At 38.6% G+C, this 19,648-nt stretch overlaps 1 protein-coding gene across 2 annotated transcripts; it reads right to left on the reverse strand.

The window, feature by feature from the left end:
• Nucleotides 1-372: 372 nt before the first annotated feature.
• Nucleotides 373-19,646, reverse strand: GRSF1 (G-rich RNA sequence binding factor 1). Of its 2 annotated transcripts, none has more exons than XM_081248797.1 (10): nucleotides 19,170-19,646; nucleotides 16,479-16,635; nucleotides 15,293-15,448; nucleotides 14,751-14,894; nucleotides 13,833-13,968; nucleotides 9,640-9,824; nucleotides 8,567-8,688; nucleotides 6,862-6,997; nucleotides 6,127-6,202; nucleotides 373-4,917 (listed from the first exon to the last, which is right to left on the reverse strand). In XM_081248797.1, the coding sequence occupies exons 1-9, from the start codon at nucleotides 19,524-19,526 to the stop codon at nucleotides 6,153-6,155; spliced, it is 1,443 nt and encodes a 480-aa protein (XP_081104923.1). In that variant the 5' UTR covers nucleotides 19,527-19,646; the 3' UTR covers nucleotides 373-4,917; nucleotides 6,127-6,152. The 2 variants fall into 2 exon arrangements, with proteins under 2 accessions (XP_081104923.1, XP_081104922.1); XM_081248796.1 differs by lacking the exon at nucleotides 19,170-19,646 and adding an exon at nucleotides 18,875-18,892.
• Between the last annotated feature and the right edge of the window lie 2 nt (nucleotides 19,647-19,648).

Raw genomic sequence — 19,648 nt, forward strand, 5'->3', positions numbered from 1 at the left:
TTCTATGAAGTTCTAGAATAGGCCAAACTAATCTATGGTGAAGACAAAATCCTAATAAGAAGGGATGGGAGAGGTACAGGAATTGACTACAGAAATTTTCTGATGTGATGGAAATGTTCCATAGCTTGTATAAGGGGTTTGGGTTACACAGCTGTATGTCAAAACTCATCAAATTAATATTTGTTCAATTCACTGTAAATTTTACCTCAAGAACAAGAAGTCTACTTAATGATATGGATGCCACAAAGCTTAAGATTCAAGTATAGATGTCTACAACTTTGACACACATAAAGAGAAAAGACTGATGGGTGCACAGATACATGATGAAGAAAATATGGCAAAATGTTACTTGTAGAATCTAGATGGTAGGTATAGGCATGTTTTTAATCCAACTTTTCCAAATACTTGAATTTTTTTATTAAAACATGTTGCAGGGGAAAAAAGAGACATAATAACCATTGCAATGTGTGGATTGTTGTTCAGATTATGATTCAAATATATTTTTTAAATGACATTTCATATAGATATTTGATAAGAAATTAGTATTTTTATGAATGATGGTACTTTTTAAAGTCCTTTTTTAAAAAAGATGTACACTGAAATATATCCAGATAAAACGATGCTGTCTTGAATTTGATTTAAAATTAATGAGGATAAGTAGATGGGGATTATAAGAGAAAAAGAAAAATGGGGAGAGGATATGAAGACAAATTTATAGGAAAAAAAATCCCCAAACCCCTTAAACATGAAGAAATGCTCCATCATAAGAGAATACCATTCTGTGTGTTTTTTTTAACCTTGGCAGATTGGCAAAGAACAGATTGCTAATACACTGTGTTGGGGGGCTATGGGGAAATGGACACTTGCATTGCATTGCTGGTGCAAACTAAGGAAAAACAAATTATAGGTATCAATTGAATTTTAGATATAAATTACAAGTGCACATACTCTGATCATTTATCCTACAGAGAAATTTATGTATGTACAAAATAATACAGATTTATACAAGGTAATTCATTTCAGCAGTATAACAGCAAAAGATTGGAAACAATTTACATCTTCATCAGTAAGGACAGGTTAAATGAAATACACCCACACTGTACAATCATTTTAAAAAATGAGAAAGGATTTTATATACTGATACAAAATATTTAGGATGTAATTAAATGGGAAGAAATGTACAGAATAGTATGCATAGTATGCTATAATTTATATTTTTAAAATAAATGAAAATGCCTATTAATATTTGCTTATCTATACAGTAAAATCACTGGAAGTTTATATTAGAAACTGATGACAGGGTTGCCTGAGAAGGGGAACTAAGTGGCTGAAGTATAGGATGGGAAGGAAACTGCTCACTGTATAGCCCTTCATATCTCTTGAATTTTATTTCCTTCAAAAAACCACAAAAATTTTAAATTATTCTATTTATTTTCGTATCATCAAGGTTTAAGAACCAAATTAAACCTTCCTATATCCTCTTCCTGAAATTCAGTAAGAAAACCACCCAACTAAAAAAACTGGGCAGAAGATCTGCACACCTCACCAAAGACAATATGCCGATTCAAATATATACAGATGTCAACATCTTGCACATTATGGAATTGCAAATTAAAACTAAGTATCACTACACACCTATCAGAATAGCTAAAATTCAAAACACTGACACCACCAAATGCTGGCAAGGATGAGTTGCTACAGGAACTCTCATTCTTTGCTGGTAGAAATGCAAAACGGTTCAGCCATCTTGGAAGACAGTTTGGCAGGTTCTTACAAAACTAAACATAGTCTTACCATATGATCCAGCAATCACACTCCTTGGTATTTACCCAAATGAGTTGAAATCTTATGTATACACAAAAACCTACACACAAATGTTTATAGCAGCTTTATCCCCTTCGTACAAACTTCAGAGATTTATTTTCTGATCTGCTGAATTCAGGCAGGAAAAATGTATTCCTACTACTTAGAGCAATTTTTTTTTTTTTCAAAGCCCTGGAACTTAGGCACTTTACTGCTGAGATATACCATTCTACTCTAATACAGGTCCTACCAATTCAATGTGAACCCTTTCATATAATTTAGGGAAAACTCTCAAAATAATAGAATGTTTTAAATTATAAAATGATCAAGATGTAATCCAGAGAAAAATCTCCAAGTGAGAATCTGCTAAGGGACTGTTTAGGGCAGAGGATGCCAATAGGGCATGTTAACTAATAATAAGCAGGGTCACTGCCTCAAAATGTCACATAGATGGAAGTGGCTTTCTCCTGCTTCTTTCTCTCCACACCACAGAAGTGAGAAGGATTTAGAGCCTACTGCTCCACAGCAGAATCAGTCTCCGTTGCCACCTGGCAGAAGCGTCTCACCCAGACATAGAAAGACAAGCACAAAATGGTTCTGCTTAATTCTCTGGCAAAAGTGAGTATATCAGATCAGATCACAATCTTCAACAATCTTCTCCTTGGTATCTACATGCTCCTTATGTGTCTTCCCTTGTAATTCTTTTGAGCTAGCCAAAGCAGGATATGGGTAACCTAGACATATTCAATCCCACTATTTCTGAGAGCTTTACCACAAAGGAAATTTATAAAGACAAAGAGGACCCAAAGAGAAGAGCAAAATTCACTGTCATTATTTCTTTCAATAGCAAATGATGATGCATAATCCAGTCTTGTCAAATTTCAAGAGGGAGAAGTATGTCTTTAGATTGGATAAAAATAAAAGATTACTTTTATTCTATTATCCCTTTTTCTTCCCTTTCTAGTAACTTTCTAGTAATTTACCTTGTCAGCAATTATTCATTTACTAACGTAAATTATGAGCAATAACCTACTAAAGGAGGTACAGGAAAGTATATGAATTCATAAGATGACTTCCCAAGAATGCCCACCTTTTTTCTGAGAACTTGGCCGCTAATGTGACAAGAAGATACACACTTCAAGCTTATCCACCACATAATATCTTAATGCTTTGCTCTCATTCTTTTCAGAGAAATGTGCAAGGGAAACTCATTATCTTTTTTACTTTTTACTTTTATTTTTACGTATTTATTTATTTGTCTGCACCGGGTCTATAGTTGTGGCATGTGGGACCTAGTTCCAACCAGGGATTGAACTCTGGCCCTCTGCATTGGGAGCACGAAGTCTTAACCACTAGACCACCAGGGAAGTCCCTCATTAGGTTTAAAATAAAGTAATTGCAAATGAATTAATTCCTCACCAACCCCAATCCTAATCAACACTACAGATTTTTTTCCACAGACCTACTGCTAGAGGGAGAAAGAAAAGATCGCATTCTAGTAGCTCATACGGCTATAATAGCTCAATACATTCAACCACATATGAAAATACTTTTCTATTTAGGTCGTAATATGGAAGATGTTAAGCTGGTTGACTGAACCATGTTCTTATAGGATGATAAAAGCAAACACAACTACAAATTAGCCATTTCTTCTTATAATAATATACTAGGACTTGATGTAATAAAAATGTACTAGGTTGATTCACACACTCCAAAATAAATACTATTAGGTAATCTTCAGCCTGAAACAAGCCTTCATTTATTGACTACTTACAGTACAGTGATTCCGTATCTTAGCTGGTAATCAAAGATGGTTATGTATTAAGTGAGAGAAGACATAATCTCTCTTCCAGATACCACCTCTCAGAAATCTGGGCTAATTAAACTTTAAGAACTAGAACTGCATCTCCCGGTAACCACGTGACAGTCATCACCCTGAGAACAGGAACAAGGCAAAGAAAACATACAGGACTTTGATTCTCCTACACAGGTACACATAAAGTTAGTTTATTAATGACTACATTTTGAAGCCAGCCATTTTGATCCAATATTTAAATAACAAGCTGTTTAATATTAAGCAGAAAGTACTGCCACAATGTGACAGAAATACAGCTTTATCCATAATCCTTTCACACGATTATATGTTAAATGCTATTTTTAGTTAAGCAAGGCACCCCTACTTGTTCTAAAATATGGGATGTGCTACCCCACTGAAAAAGCAAATGAGGAGACTCAGATTTTTTCCTATCTAGAGCTGGTTTAAATTCAAGTGAAGCCATTAATGTCCTTACCAGTCAGGACTGTTATGACATGTCACTTCACAGTATTGAGACTAACACACATCTTCAGGTCTACCCCAAAATCAAAAACAGGTAGGGGGGCAGGGGTCAGACACCTTTTACATTAAAACTGTAACTGCCTCCTTAATTATACAGGCACCAATGTTAAATGCCTTTAGCACAAGGCTTAGAAAGGCAAAACATTTCTAAAGACATAAAACTGCCAAACTGTTGTCATTTACACTCACTAAACTGTGGTATTTCTTTGTTTTGATTGTTTTTTTAAAATTCCTACACCTATCTAAGTAACCAAATACACCTAAAATTAAAATAACTCTGCCAAACCATAATGGTTCAAAGGTCTGAAACCTTTCCTTGCTTTGGTGAGTATTTGGTTAAAATAATCAGTGTTTCATTCCATGAAAAGTTTCATATCAGAGCTCTTAATTCACAGGCAAAAAACAAAACCTCAAACAGATCATTTTGAAAATGGGAGAAAGATTTTAAAGGACAGTGCTGAATAAAAATATGTAGTCTTTACACTGGGTCACAAATCGTCTATGAAAACTGTTTAATCATATAAAATAAAGACCAGATTTTTTAATCAGATCCTGGACAGTTTAAACAAAAAAGTAAATCTGTGGTTTACTTATTATTTCACAATCGCAAACTGAATCTTTCCTTTTTCTTTCTAAACAGTCCAGTATGGAATTTTTCTTATAAGCAATTAACCCAAAACCCCCAAATGGTTTCTCTAGCAGTTGCTGCTGAAAAACTGGAACTTTAGATCCCATGTCCAAGAAAGATGTGCAAATGAAATGCTTCTTGCTTCATCCTGAAAATAAAACAAAAAATGTTGCATGCTTACTCAAAATGAAAAAGTGTTGCACAAGTTCCCGTACCATTTAAAACTACAAATTCAATAGTTTCTTTTCTTTCTGATTTACTAAAAGTTATCTGACAAACCAATTAAGCTAAGGTGAAGAAAATTAGTTAGGCATTAGTGTTTGCAGCCTGCTATGAAGATAGTAGATTTTCAGAGTTGGGCGCAGAATATATTTTGCATAGATTTTAGCTAATGTAAATATTTAAGCCCCACAATATTGTGTGACTTTATATCCAAAAATAGCCTATGACAACTATAGTAAAGAAATGCCCCATGTGTTTTCAAGAAATCACTACAGGTAAGTGTCTTAAAGGAATGCCCCACTACATGTAGAAAAATGATCACAATACAATATATTAAAAGATTTTATGGGGAAAAAGAGAACACATAGCACTGAGTCAGGGGAGGGACATCAAAACGTATTTAGGGGCCTCCCTGGTGGCGCAGTGGTTGAGAGTCCGCCTGCCGAGGCAGGGGATACGGGTTCGTGCCCCAGTCTGGGAGGATCCCATATGCCGCGGAGCGGCTGGGCCCGTGAGCCATGGCCGCTGGGCCTGCGCATCCGGAGCCTGTGCTCCGCAACGGGAGAGGCCACAAGAGTGAGAGGCCCGCATACCGCAAAAAAAAAAAAAAAAAGAAAAAAAAAACGTATTTAGTTGATTTGCCACAGATAAAACTCTGAAATCTATGTACTTCCTAGGACAACAATTTTCATAACACCATTTCAGGAAAAGAAGCAGTGCTACATTAAGTGTATAAATCCATGACACACCCTGGTTTCAAATATCTAAAAAATACCTTAGAACTGAGGAAATGTGTGTAAATTTTATAGGACGACAATCTAACACAAGGCACATTTTCAGTGTATTATAATATACAGCTACTAAAGATGAAAAGTTCAATTTAAGCACATAGCATGATGAATGTTGGGAATGACGCAAAAAGATTCTAATGGGGAAAATACTCAAAGCTGCTATATGATCATAATGAATTCTATTTCCCAGGAGAATTTCATTCCCTATAGTCAGGCTTCAATTATCATGATTAGTTTGATTTTTATTAAAAAGAGAACGGTTTTCAACCATATTATAAATTTGTGAGTTAATGATTAACTTATCAACCGAAAATAATTTACACAATTGCACCTCTTAAATTTACCTTATTTTCTGGAATCCCTGGAAGTCTTATTTTCCTTTCGGACATGAATTCAGGAACAATTCAATATATCTATGGTCTGAGAATGACAAAAAAGGATCCGTTCTTAACACTCTGCCTTTTGAAAGCAGATTGTTTTCACTGAGATTTTGGACACTACAGGTGTCTGTCCCCAGGCCAGCAGGGACCTCTGAAGCCTTCTTCATGACCTGGCTTTTTTTCCCATCCCGTGGTTTTTCTAATGGATATTTAGGACTTTTGTAATCTCATAGCTATCCAAGCTCCACTTCCTAAATTTTAAGAACTTTAATCGAAAGTTAAATTGAAGGTACTGTTTGTAGACACTTAACACCCATGAAAGCCCAGCCATCATGACAAATCCCTGAGTGTTGTCTTCAGAAAATGATGCTGGTCATCACAGCTTCAGCATCTCCTGTTTTTTGATGCTCAGCTCCCCCTGCTGATCTCAGAGTTTCCTGGCTTCTCCTTCCCCGCCTCTCATCCCTTTGCTATCCTGTGTAGTGATCTGGTGAGAGAAACTGCTGCTTACTCCCCCACCCCTATCTCTACCCCTCTGCACTACATATGAGTTTCAAGATTTATTATTGCAATAAAAGTGATTTATGCTGGCTTTTCTCAAAACAAAAAAACAAAAATACCCCACAAAAAACAGAGAAAGGCATTTGTAAACAAAGACAGACATCAAAAATAACAACAAAAACCATGGGCAGCACTTACGAACGTGGGACCGATCCTTGAGCATAGCTGCAACAGCGTCCTCATGGGTATCGAAGTGCACATCAGCTTCTCCAGTGGCCTTCCCACTGGAACTGTATTCCATGGTGATTCTAACAGGCTTCAGTGGAGCAAAAAACTAAACAACAAACAAAGGAAGCCAAAAGGAACATAATGTTACTAGGTCAATTTCTAGAAGTCTGGTGGCTCTGCATTTTTCTTTCAGACTTTGATTCATACACCTGATAAACTTATTTTTAGGAAATCTCTTTAAGCAACAATGTAGTTACATATCTACCACCTCTGCTGGCTCTTCTAATCTTCTGAGAACTCACGGCTACATTTCAAATATCTGTTCACAGAGAACTTAAACTATATACACAATACAATAATATATAATAGTTATCGAACTTTTCTTTATACCAACAAGGACCACTTTTATTATTCCTCCCACACACCTCCTTTCCCGTTTCTAAAAACTGTCCGTCAAATATACTTAATTTCTATATTTTTTAAATATTTATTTATTTATTTATTTGGCTGCACTGGATCTTACTTGTGGCATGTGGGACCTTTAGTTGTGGCACGTAGGATCTAGTTCCCTAACCAGGGATCGAACCTGGGTCCCCTGCATTGGGAGTGCGGAGTCTTAGCCACTGGACCACCAGTGAAGTCCTTACACTTCATTTCTTAATAATTCATTTTCACCATGTTTTAATCAAACATGGAGCTGATAATAAGTTTCTTATCAGCACTACCTAAAAAGAGCTACCACACTGAGTGGTTAATATTCCAAACCAAACCAATTCTTTAATGAGACTGTGCAACCTTCATTTGGGTAAAAATATGATTCCTAATAGGTTTTGTGAAATAATAAAGACAATTCTGAGGCCCCACTACTAACTGGATCCTAGATTTGCATCTACTTTAAGCACACATCCTGGAGTTCAGGAAGTCAATAAGGACTTTGTTATTTCATCTTTTCATTTCATAGAGTATCTATCATAAAATGAATATATTTTAAAAATTCCTTTTCTCAAAAATCAGGGAAGCTGGATGCAAGAAGGCTATATGGTGTAATGATAACTCCAGGCATTTAGGAGTAATAGATTCGTGTCTAGTATATAACTGCCCTGTAACAAACGCTCTTGGAGTCTCTTTTTCTTAAACTCAAAGATGAATGGGTTGAGGGACTTCCCTGGTGGCACAGTGGATAAAACTCTGTGTTCCCAATGCAGGGGGCCCTGGCTCGATGCCACAACTAAAAGTTCGCGCATGCCACAACTAAGGAGCCCACTGCCACAACTAAGGAGCTGGCAAGCAGCAACTAAGAAGCCCACATGCTGCAACTAAGACCCGGTGTAACCAAATTAATTAATTAATTAATTAATTTTTAAAAATGAATGGGTTGAATTAATTTAGAGAAAGACCAAGCTTTTTTACGTTGAATACTTAACCTACGCCATATTATTTTGCACCTATGAAATGCTATTATCCATTATACACATGACCTTAAAATGTAATAAAACCCACACCTCTCAGCCAAAGAAAATAAAACAAGCCCCCACAACTGTGGAGACGCCACCTTGCTGTCCAAAGATACTGCAGAAATACTATATTTTTCTTCTCTACCTTCCCTAAAAAGAAGTTCAAAACTTTAGAACTTTTGTTCAAAGCTATTGAGATTGGATATCTTACTGCCACACACATTTATAATGTCTTGGGCATTGGCTTGGAAAGGCAATCCTCTCATGTGGACAAAATGTAGTGAAGACGTAGTTCCAAAATCAACAGCCTCTGGAAGCTTTTCTGACATCTCCTTAGGCAATTCTAAGAAGTGGGACAAAAAGAACTGTCAAGAACATAAACACTTCAGAAGTTATTAGCAGATTATAATTAGGAATGACCTTTATGACAAAATCCTCAACTACTCTTGAAATACCCTAGTAACGAAGAGGGTTTCAATTTTAAAAGCCAAGATGATCTGAAATTTCTACTGCCTAACAAGTATCACCTGAACACTCATAAGGATTTAGTGTCTCAAACCATTACCAGATTACAGAAGAACGTACCTTTCTCTAACAACTGAGAGACGGGAAAATGATTATGAACGTAAAAAGAAAGACAAGAGAAATTCCCTGGGTTACAGTCACTTTAAAAAAAAAAGAAAAAGGAATAAATATGGTAACAGGATAATCCTAGAGCACAAACTTAAAAAGTATTTATCAAACTTTTAAAGATTCCAAATGTTGCTTTGGGATTAAGAATCAAAGGAATAATTAAACACAGAGGCAAACAAAACACCTTACTTTAGTCAACAATCCTGCTCTCTACACACATCTTTTCCCATCTTAAGTTTAAATGTTGACATCTTACTTCTTTTTGTTGTATATGTGCAACCCAGGTTTTGACACAGAATCTGCAAAAATGATTAAATTAAAAAAAAACTATGAAATAATTAAGACCTTCTGCATGTATAGTCAACCCTCCATATCTGTGAATGTGGAACCCGTGGATATGGAGGGCTGCCTATGGGACTTGAGCATTCATGGATTTTGGTATCCGTGGTGGGTCCCAGAACCAATCCCCTGGGGATACTGAGGGATGACTGTATTCATAGCACATACTACACTCAAAGACATATTAAATATTTAACTCAATTTCCTTTGTCCTATAATCTACAATTTGATACAACATGGTCATAAAAAAAAATTTTTTTTTAACAAATATCAAAACGTACAAGGCAGACCCAATGAGTTTCAATAAGCAGCAAATCCTTACCTATTTCCTTCTCACTTTCAAAAGCCGTCATGGGTCGGATATCCTCACTTACTTCATGTTCTTCAAAGACCATTTCTGGCTCAGTTACATACTTAGCAGTGGGAGAAGATGCCATTTTCTTTCCCTTATGAGAACCAACATGTGTTCGAACTTCATTCCTTCTGCTTGGAAATATCTCTATATATCTATGTCAAAGCAAAAGTGAACAGGCATAAATGGTACAAAGTAACTTTACATTGAACTCTTTTAAAGTAAAACATGCAGGGCTTCCCTGGTGGCACAGTGGTTAAGAATCCGCCTACCATACAAATTGTGAAATTTTTTGTTCTAGTTCTGTGAAAAATGCCATTGATAGTTTGATAGGGATTGCCACTGGCATTTTCCACAGAACTAGAACAAAAAATTTCACAATTTGTATGGAAACACAAAAGACCCTGAATAGCCAAAGCAATCTTGAGAACGAAAAATGGAGCTGAAGGAATCAGGCTCCCTGACTTCAGACAATACTACAAAGCTACAGTAATCAAGACAGTATGGTCCTGGCACAAAAACAGAAATATACATCAATGGAACAGGATAGAAAGCCCAGAGATAAACCCACACACATATGGTCACCTTATCTTTGATAAAGGAGGCAAGAATATACAGTGGAAAAAAGACAGCCTCTTCAATAAGTGGTGCTGGGAAAACTGGACAGCGACATGTAAAAGTATGAGATTAGAACACTCCCTAACACCATACCCAAAAATAAGCTCAAAATGGATTAAAGACCTAAATGTAAGGCCAGAAACCATCAAACTCTTAGAGGAAAACATAGGCAGAACACTCTATGACATAAATCACAGCAAGATCCTTTTGGACCCACCTCCTAGAGAAATGGAAATAAAAACAAAAATAAACAAATGGGACCTAATGAAACTTAAAAGTTTTTCCTCAGCAAAGGAAACCATAAACAAGACCAAAAGACAACCCTCAGAATGGAAGAAAATATTTGCAAATGAAGCAATTGACAAAGGATTAATCTCCAAAATTTACAAGCAGCTCATGCAGCTCACTATCAAAAAAACAAACAACCCAAACCAAAAATGGGCAGAAGACCTAAATAGACATTTCTCCAAAGAAGATATACAGATTACCAACAAACACATGAAAGAATGCTCAACATCATTAATCATTAGAGAAATGCAAAACAAAACTACAATGAGATATCATCTCACACCGGTCACAATGGCCATCATCTTAAAATCTAGAAACAATAAATGCTGGAGAGGGTGTGGAGAAAAGGGAACACTCTTGCACTGCTAGTGGGAATGTAAATTGATACAGCCACTATGGAAAACAGTATGGAGGTTCCTTAAAAAACTACAAATAGAACTACCATATGACCCAGCAATCCCACTACTGGGCATATACCCTGAGAAAACCATAATTCACAAAGAGTCATGTACCAAAATGTTCATTGCAGCTCTATTTACAATAGCCAGGAGATGAAAGCAACCTAAGTGTCCATCATTGGATGAATGAATAAAGAAGATGTGGCACATATATACAATGGAATATTATTCAGCCATAAAAGGAAACAAAATTGAGTTATTTGTAGTGAGGTGGATGGACCCAGCGTCTGTCATACAGAGTGAAGTAAGTCAGAAAGAGAAAGACAAATACCATATGCTAACACATATATATGCAATCTAAGGAAAAAAAATGTCATGAAGAACCTAGGGGTAAGACAGGAATAAAGACACAGACCTACTAGAGAATGGACTTGAGGATATGGGGAGGGGGAAGGGTAAGCTGTGACAAAGTGAGAGAGTGGCATGGACATATATACACTACCAAACGTAAAACAGATAGCTAGTGGGAAGCAGCTGCATGGCACAGGGAGATCAGCTCGGTGGTTTGTGACCACCTAGAGGGGTGGGATAGGGAGGGTGGGAGGGAGGGAGACGCAAGAGGGAAGAGATATGGGAACATATGTATATGTATAACTGATTCACTTTGTTATAAAGCAGAAACTAACACACCTTTGTAAAGCAATTATACTCCAATAAAGATGTTAAAAAAAAAAAAAAAGGAATCCGCCTGCCAATGCAGGCGGATCTTGCTGTGTCCCAGAAGATCCCACATGCCTTGGAGCAACTTAGCCCATGCACCACAACTACTGAGCCTGCACTCTAGAGCCCTCAAGCCACAACTACTGGAAAAGGTGTGCCTAGAGCCTGTGCTCTGCAACAAGAAGCCACCACAATAAGAAGCCCGTGCACCGCAATGAAGAGCGGCCCCCTCTTGCCACAGCTGGAGAAGGCGGGTGCACAGCAATGAAGACCCAACACAGCCAAAAATTTTTTTTAAATAAAATAAATTAAAATAAAACATGCATACATATTATTTCTGATAGCTAACGAACACAGGTGTCCAAAGACAACAGGTGGGGCATAAAGTAAGAATGGACAAAGATATTCACCCATGAAAAAGTACTCTCAACAGAGCAGGTCACTGATTTAATCCTCCCCAAGATAAGTTTTCTTCATATACATTTTAACAATGTTTTCTACCCTGTTTGCTTCATGCGGACAAAAATGCAAAGGTTAACTGTGTGTATGAAAAGAATCTAGTAAAAAAGGTTTCATTTTGTTTTTTTACAGTTGATTAACAATCAATCTCTTGAGGCCTGACAATTCAATTCTGTGAAAATTAATCAGATGTGTTTAAGATATTAAAAGTCACAGTATATGAGGAACTAACTTCTCCCAGGACTTCACTAAGACGCTAATGAGAATTAATGAACTAAATGTCAATTCTAACTTGCTATCTGTTTGGCTGTGGAACTGTTAAATCCAAGCTTCTGGAACCAGTTTTCTTTTTCTCAACAATGCTTTTCCAAATTAGGTTATTAAGCTTGAATTGTACAAATCCTTTGCATGTACAGACCTAGATTTGCAACATTTAATTTACTGAAGAGATCTATACACTGCCTTGATGTTCCCACATAAAAACATATTATTGATGTGTTTCCAGTTATAAGAAAATATGAAGAGTACTGAAAGAAAATTAAGGGTGTGTGTGTGTGTTTTGCATGTATTTTCTTCATTAAAAATTTTTTAATAAAGACCTTTGAATCAATTCTATACGTAGATCCTGAAATAGAATGACTTTGGAATGACTTTTTTAAAATTCAAAGAAGTCAAGAAAAAAGGTCAGAAAACAAGCAAGACAATGAATTAAAATTTGACACTTTTGAGTACTCCCCCAAACTTAACACACCAATGAGCACACAAAAAAAGAGTAAAATAAAAGAGAAAAAGAAATAAAGAAAACTAAACAACACAAATGAACTCAACCCACCACTATGTGTATCCTAGTGTGATGGGATATGCAGTATACAGTATCGCCTATAGAGTATCTATATCAAAATTGTTAACCTGAATCAATCTAAGACTTTAGATCTAACTTCCAGTTTTCAGGAAATAATAGAGGATACAAAGGAACAAGTTAAGTGACACTGTGAGGAAGCAAAAGGATAAACACAGAACGTGAGACATTGTACAGGACAAATGACTCAATTTCTTCAAAAGCCAATTGCATCTTGAAAAGGGGGAGGGGAATCCCCTGGTGGTCCAGTGGTTACGACTCCATGCTTTCTCTGCCGTGGGCCTGGGTTCAATCTCTGGTCAGGGAACTAAGATCTCGCAAGCCGCTCCATGCAGCCAAAAAAAATAATAATAATAAAAAGGGGGAGGGAACATAAAAATAAAGGAAATGGGGATTTGCTCTAATTGAAGAGAAATGGAAGCATAACAATCAAATACAACGTATGGACCATGTCTAGATTCTGGTGAGGGAAAAAAAAAAAAGGAACTGGAGAAAGACATTTTGGGCATAAACGGGAAAATGTGATTACAGACTGGCACTAGATAATAAATTATCGCTAATTTTGTTAAATGTGATAATATTGGGATCGTGTAAAAATGTTTTCTTAAAGATGCATACTAAAAAAAACAGATGCAGGAAATACAACAAATGTTAAGAATTTGTTAATCTAAGTGATGGGCATTTCACAGCTCATCATACTACACTCTCTACTTTTTCTGTGTTTAGATAATTTTACAGTCATATTATACTGCATTCATCAAAACGACCCAGTGTATTGGCCAATATGATCCTTCTGCATCATTAGTATCTGCTTCACTCACCGGTTGCCAATTTCTTCCCTGTGTTTCAAAAGGGCCTGGTTGGCCATTTCTGGTTCTTCAAACTGCACATAGGCTTCTCCTGTTTTTCTTCTCCCTCTATAATCCATGACAAAAGTAATGTCTACTATGTTCAGTCCTAGGATGTCAAAAAATATTACAAATTAGTGCTGCTAACAGGAGCTTTTTTATTCTTAGACTTAACACATTCATTCACATACTAAGAATTTCTTCTTAATTTTATTAGTAAAATTGTGGGGCTATTTTGCCAGTCCCAAAGCTGAATACATGCCTAATGGGAAGAAAACAGCCAAAAGCTAATAACACCCACACATTCCCAGAACATTTAGGGTCCAAGCAGTTCATCGAAAACACACAATTTGGTTTTTTGCCATTAGTTATATACAGAGATTTAGACTAACATCACTACTGGTGCATATTTTACCTCTAAGAATTAGATGATAATGCTTTTTTTTTTTTTTAAACGGCCGTGCTGTGCACCTTGCAGGATCCTAGTTCCCTGACCAGGGACTGAACCCGCACCCTCAACAGTGAAAGCGCAGAGTCCTAACCACTGGACTGCCAGGGAATTCCCTAGATGTTAATGCTTTTAGATAATATAAATCACTATTGTCTAAGACAAATATAGCCACTCTCATGAGAGGATATTTTCCTCAATAGTAAAAAAAAAAAACAAAACTCCACATTAAATTATTTTGAAATATAACACCCCCAAAGATCAGCGTTTTAGGTCAAAACACTTATATAATCTATAAATATTGGCAATCAAAGTGAAAAGTTCTCCCCTAAACAACCTAATACAACTGCATGCAGTTACCAGGAAAAGGTTCACCTAAGATAAAGAAGGAAACAATGGGGGGAAAGATATGAGGCCCCAAACACAATATAACTGAAAAGCACCTGCGAAGAAGTCTATAATGTCTTTCTCATTGCAACTATAAGGAAGTCCTCTCAAACGAACCACGCCATCATTTACCACAGGTGTAGATTTGACATGCAGGCTCTTCATTAAGGCATCCACATCTTCATTGTTTATCTCATATACTAAGAAAAAGAGCACAAAAGGTATGCAATATTTACATAACAAAGGAAGAAGCCATTAAAAAAATAATCACACTGGGTGTGTTATCCAGGAATCTAAAAACTAGTATTTTTAACCTTAATTACTTCTCTGGAGAAAATAATAAATGACATTTATCAAGTATTTATTATGCACCAGCTGTAACATCACAACTTCTGAAGTAAACTGGGTCAACACCCTCATTTTATAGATAAGAAACTGAGATCATTTGTGTGCTTCATTTTCACACCCTGGAAAAGGGTTTTTCATAGTACCTAACTACTTCACTATTCATAATATCTAACACAGGATCAAATGAAGCTGCCTTGAAAAGTACAGTCAATGTAATGAACCCGAAAAGCTATAACACGACTTCACATACCTTCCACATACCGCTGCCCCATGTACATGCGGTGTTTTTCTAAGGCTTTTTGCACATCCTGCTCTGACTCCATTTCAATTAAGGCATCACCCCTTCGTTTCCCATCTCTATTTAAGAGGAAGTGGATTCCATTCTCACCATTGCGAATTCTGCAGTCTGAAAGTATGTGAGTAAAATCAATTAAAACCAGAAATCAAAGTTTTAGATCATACAAGTCACTAGAATTGCAATCTTCCAAAACCAAAACAAAGCAAGATCCAAAATGCCTGTCATTTTCCTTACACAAACCCCCATCACTGAAGCCGTCCAAATGCTGATGAGCTGGTAGTCTCTAAAATGTTCCATGTGGAGAAATAAGCGAAACTTAGCACAAAAGCTTATGACCCCCTGATCATTAAATGGAATATCAGGCTAGGCTCAATACAAAATGTAATATGGACTTCCAAATGCTTCTACAATCAGTTTCAAATCACTTAAGAAATTAAAATATGGTTTATGCCTAAGTGTCTTCTTTCATTATGATCATATCCATAAGAACTCTAATATATCTCCTATAAGAATAATTTAACTTTTCCCCCTTTTCATTACCAAAGAAAGACATCCCCATACTGCACACTACTTATACTGGGAGCAAGCTGAAGATGTAAGTGGCTTTATAAACTGCTTGATCCACACAAATGTACATCAGGTACTTAATACAGTGTTACACTGTTTTATAACATTTAAGGCAACATCTTCTAAAGTCTTCTTAAGAGGGAGGAAAATTAAAAATCAGTCAGATACAGAAACTTTAACTACAGATGCATAAACCTTCAAACATGTTATTAAGGGAATCATATCACTTGCTAAGTGATCTTGTATTCTAAGTATATGTTACTACATAAAAAGCTACTCAACCTATATTCTCACTAACATATTCCCGCTAACAGGTTTCACCTTTTGATATGTACATATTAAAACTTCAGAGAAAACTGGTTTTGCATCATGTAGTTTTAACATTAAAATTTTTTCAACCTGGTATATATGACAAATGATACACATGATGTCACTATGCATAAGTAACCAGCCAGAATGAGACAATTCCCATGCATCAAGTAAGATGTCTACAGCACAGCCTAACTTGAATTTTATGGGACTACCTTTCAGTCAGATGAAATTACATATTCAAGACACACATAAAATATACCTGAGAAAAAGCTAAGCACATCTTCTACAGTGCATGACCACGGTAATCCTTGAGCTCGAATGAGATAAACGTCATCCACTTCCTCTCCTAACTTGGACGGAGGCAATTCATATTCAGGGAGAGGTGGAAGGTCTTCCAGGTAGGTAGTTTTGGACTCCTTCCAAGAGAAATGAAGAAATGTAGAAATATTTCTTGAACAACCTACTTAGAAAATTTATTTTCAAAGTTTATTTCTACAAATTAACACCCCAGATATTATTCTTTGGGGACCATTAGTATTTCAGAGGCAAGAAGTAAAATTCACAAATCTAACTCATTCTATTTTGGCTTAAACTGTACATCCTAAAGCAACAAGCATGTATAACCTAATGGTTTGGCAGGACATAAATTTTATTCCAGGCTTGTTTTTAAATTCATCAGTCCCAAAGTACACCTCATAATAGTGTTTTAGTTAAGACAGGACAACAGGGGTCCCTTCAATTTAACAAATATGTATCTCCTAATCACAGCACACCATAATTAGGCCCTCATCTCAAAAAGCTTACCATCCAGACTAAGACAAGCACACAAGACAGAGGCTTTAAGGGCTATAATTAAGATACAAGATATTATAGAAATTCAAAACAGAGCGCCAACAGAAGAATCAAGACATGATATGAGATGAGCCTTGAAGGAAGGCTAGAATTCTGAGAGCAATATATAAAGGATAGGCATTCCAGTTTGAGAAGTGAGGGGAAGAAACAGTATGAACAGAAGCCCATTTGCAAAACAGCAATAATTCCACTTGGCTAAACTGTAGGGTACAATTAGGAGCCAAAGAAGATGAGCTGGCAAAAAAAAACTGGGTACAACATAGCAGAGGGATTGAGGGTTGAGCTCAGTGTGTGTCGTTAACCTGGTAGGCAAAGGGGAGCTAATAAAAGACATTTAGAAGTGTGTAAATCAACAAGACAGCAGGATGCTTGGAAAGATTAATTTGTCAACTAGTATGTCAGACCAACTGAATAAGGGAAAGATCATAAAAGGCAACGGCAGTAGTGTGAGCTAACAGGAGCCTGAGACATACCCAAAGAACTCTATTTTACAACACTAAACAAAAATCGAAATGTTATAAGATTCCAACAAGCACCACAACCATAACCAGGGAAGAAAACTCAGGTTTTAAGACTTGCACTCTACTAGGCTAAGGAAATAGATTCCTCTGTACCATCCTACCATTTACACGAAGACTTATGTCTAATTTTAAGGAGTCAATGATAAATGTAAACCTCTAGCAGAGGCCTCATACATTATTTAATAAGGATGCAACAAGCACTTCAATTATCAACATGGGAAGACAACTCAGGCTTTAAGTCAAGTGACTTGCACTCTATTGGGCTAAGGAGAGAGATACTTCACTCCTTTGTATATCACCATCATTTTCATGGAGATTTACACATAATTTTATGCACTCAACAATAAAAGTAAGCACAGAGGCTTACTTACTAGCAAAGGCTCAACAGATATCATTATGCTAGTCAAATTCACAGAAAAAAATAATCAAGTAAAGAGAGTAACCAGGTCACAAAGGCTTATTAGAGACAGTTTTTTTGTTGCTTTCTTTTTTTTTAATAAGAGCAACATTCCCCATTTTCCCAGAATTCCATAAGCATCACAAGCTTTCACTGAAAAGGGCAGCAGAAAGTATTGGTCCAGGATTCAAATCAATTAGCTCAGCCACTGGCAGACAGCAGCCATGCTGATTAGCTTCCCAGTTTCCGTAAGTTCAAGGAGAAGCACAAATTGAATTAACAAAAATATGACCCAAGGCATCAGGAACATGGTAGTCAAAAAGTGTGCGGACATTTCCCAGATGCCACGTAACAAGCAGAAAAGAAAGCTTCCTACGAGGCACAAAATATTTGCAATGCGAGTACTTAAAGCACACACCGACTCAAAAAAAAAAAAAATACTGTAGACTCACACTCCTGGGTCCCCAAACCATCGCCTCAGCCCCAGACGCCTCCTCTCCTCGGTCCCCCTCCCCCAATGTCATAGTCTCCAAACTGTCCTTCCCATCAGCGGTGACCCATGGTCCTAAAGGACCTTCTGTCAGAGGAAGTGAAGGTGCAGAGGTGACCTTCAGTAACTGGGGCAGCCCGCCTTTCCCAAGGGACACGAGAGCGAGGAGAGCGCTGGGGACCAGCCTCCTTCCCCACGAACCCAGCCCACGCAAGTGTGTGCGTGAACCTTCGTAGCAGCCGGCCGCGAGGCGCACCAAGGGCCGCTCAGGCCTAGTGCTCGAGCGGCACGGAGAGTCCTAGCCCTCCGGGAGTCCGGCCTCCCAACTTTACCACCAGCGGGCGGAGAGCGACAGAGATGCGCGGTGGGGGCGTCAACAGCCTCACAAAACCTACCATGGGCGGGCGGGAAACAAGGCCTCAACATTCACCCCCAGCCACACTTACACTGCCCAACCGACCAGAGACTCGAGAGAACAAAACAAGGAGAAAACCCGAGCGCTGGGAGAGCGTCCCTTGTTCTGGGGCCCAATAGGAGGACTGGGCGGGAGGGGGTGGGAGCGGGCGGGGGGCTGTGGCGCGTGCCGCGGATCCCCGGGCGCGCACGCGAGGCGCACGCGGAGGGGCGCGGGGGCGCGTGCGCACTGCCGGGGAAGGGTCCCGCGCGCGGCCCCTCTAGGCGCCCACGTACCTGGCTGTAACCGCGCGCCGGGCCCGCCGCCGCCGCCGCCAGCGACTGCGGCAGCAGAGGGGCGCGCAGGGCCGGGTAGGAGGCGGCGGCCGCGGCCGCGGCGGAGGCGGCCGCTGGGAGAGGCCCCGCCAGCCTCCCGGCCGGCACAGGCCCAGTCTGGAGGCCCCGCGTGTGAGAGGCGGCGGCCGCGGCGGCCCCGAGCAGCAACAGCAGGCGGCGACGGCCCGAGACTCCCGAGGGGAATGAGCCGGCGGCCGAATAGAAGGGCAGGCAGGCGGCGCCGGTACGCCGGCAGCTGCTGCAGTTGCAGCCGCAGCCCCGGAGCAGCGCCCCGAGCACCCAGCGCGTCCCGGCCATGGACTCCGGAGGCGGCGCGGGGCCTGAAGGCGGCTGCGGCTGCAGCGTGAGCGGAGGGGAAGTGGAATCCAGGGCCGGGGAGGGGTTGCCGGGCACATGCGCCGCCGGCACCAGGGGCAGCG

The sequence above is a fragment of the Mesoplodon bidens genome (genome assembly GCF_964165515.1).
Source record: "Mesoplodon bidens genome assembly, chromosome: 1".
NCBI lineage: Eukaryota > Metazoa > Chordata > Mammalia > Artiodactyla > Ziphiidae > Mesoplodon > Mesoplodon bidens.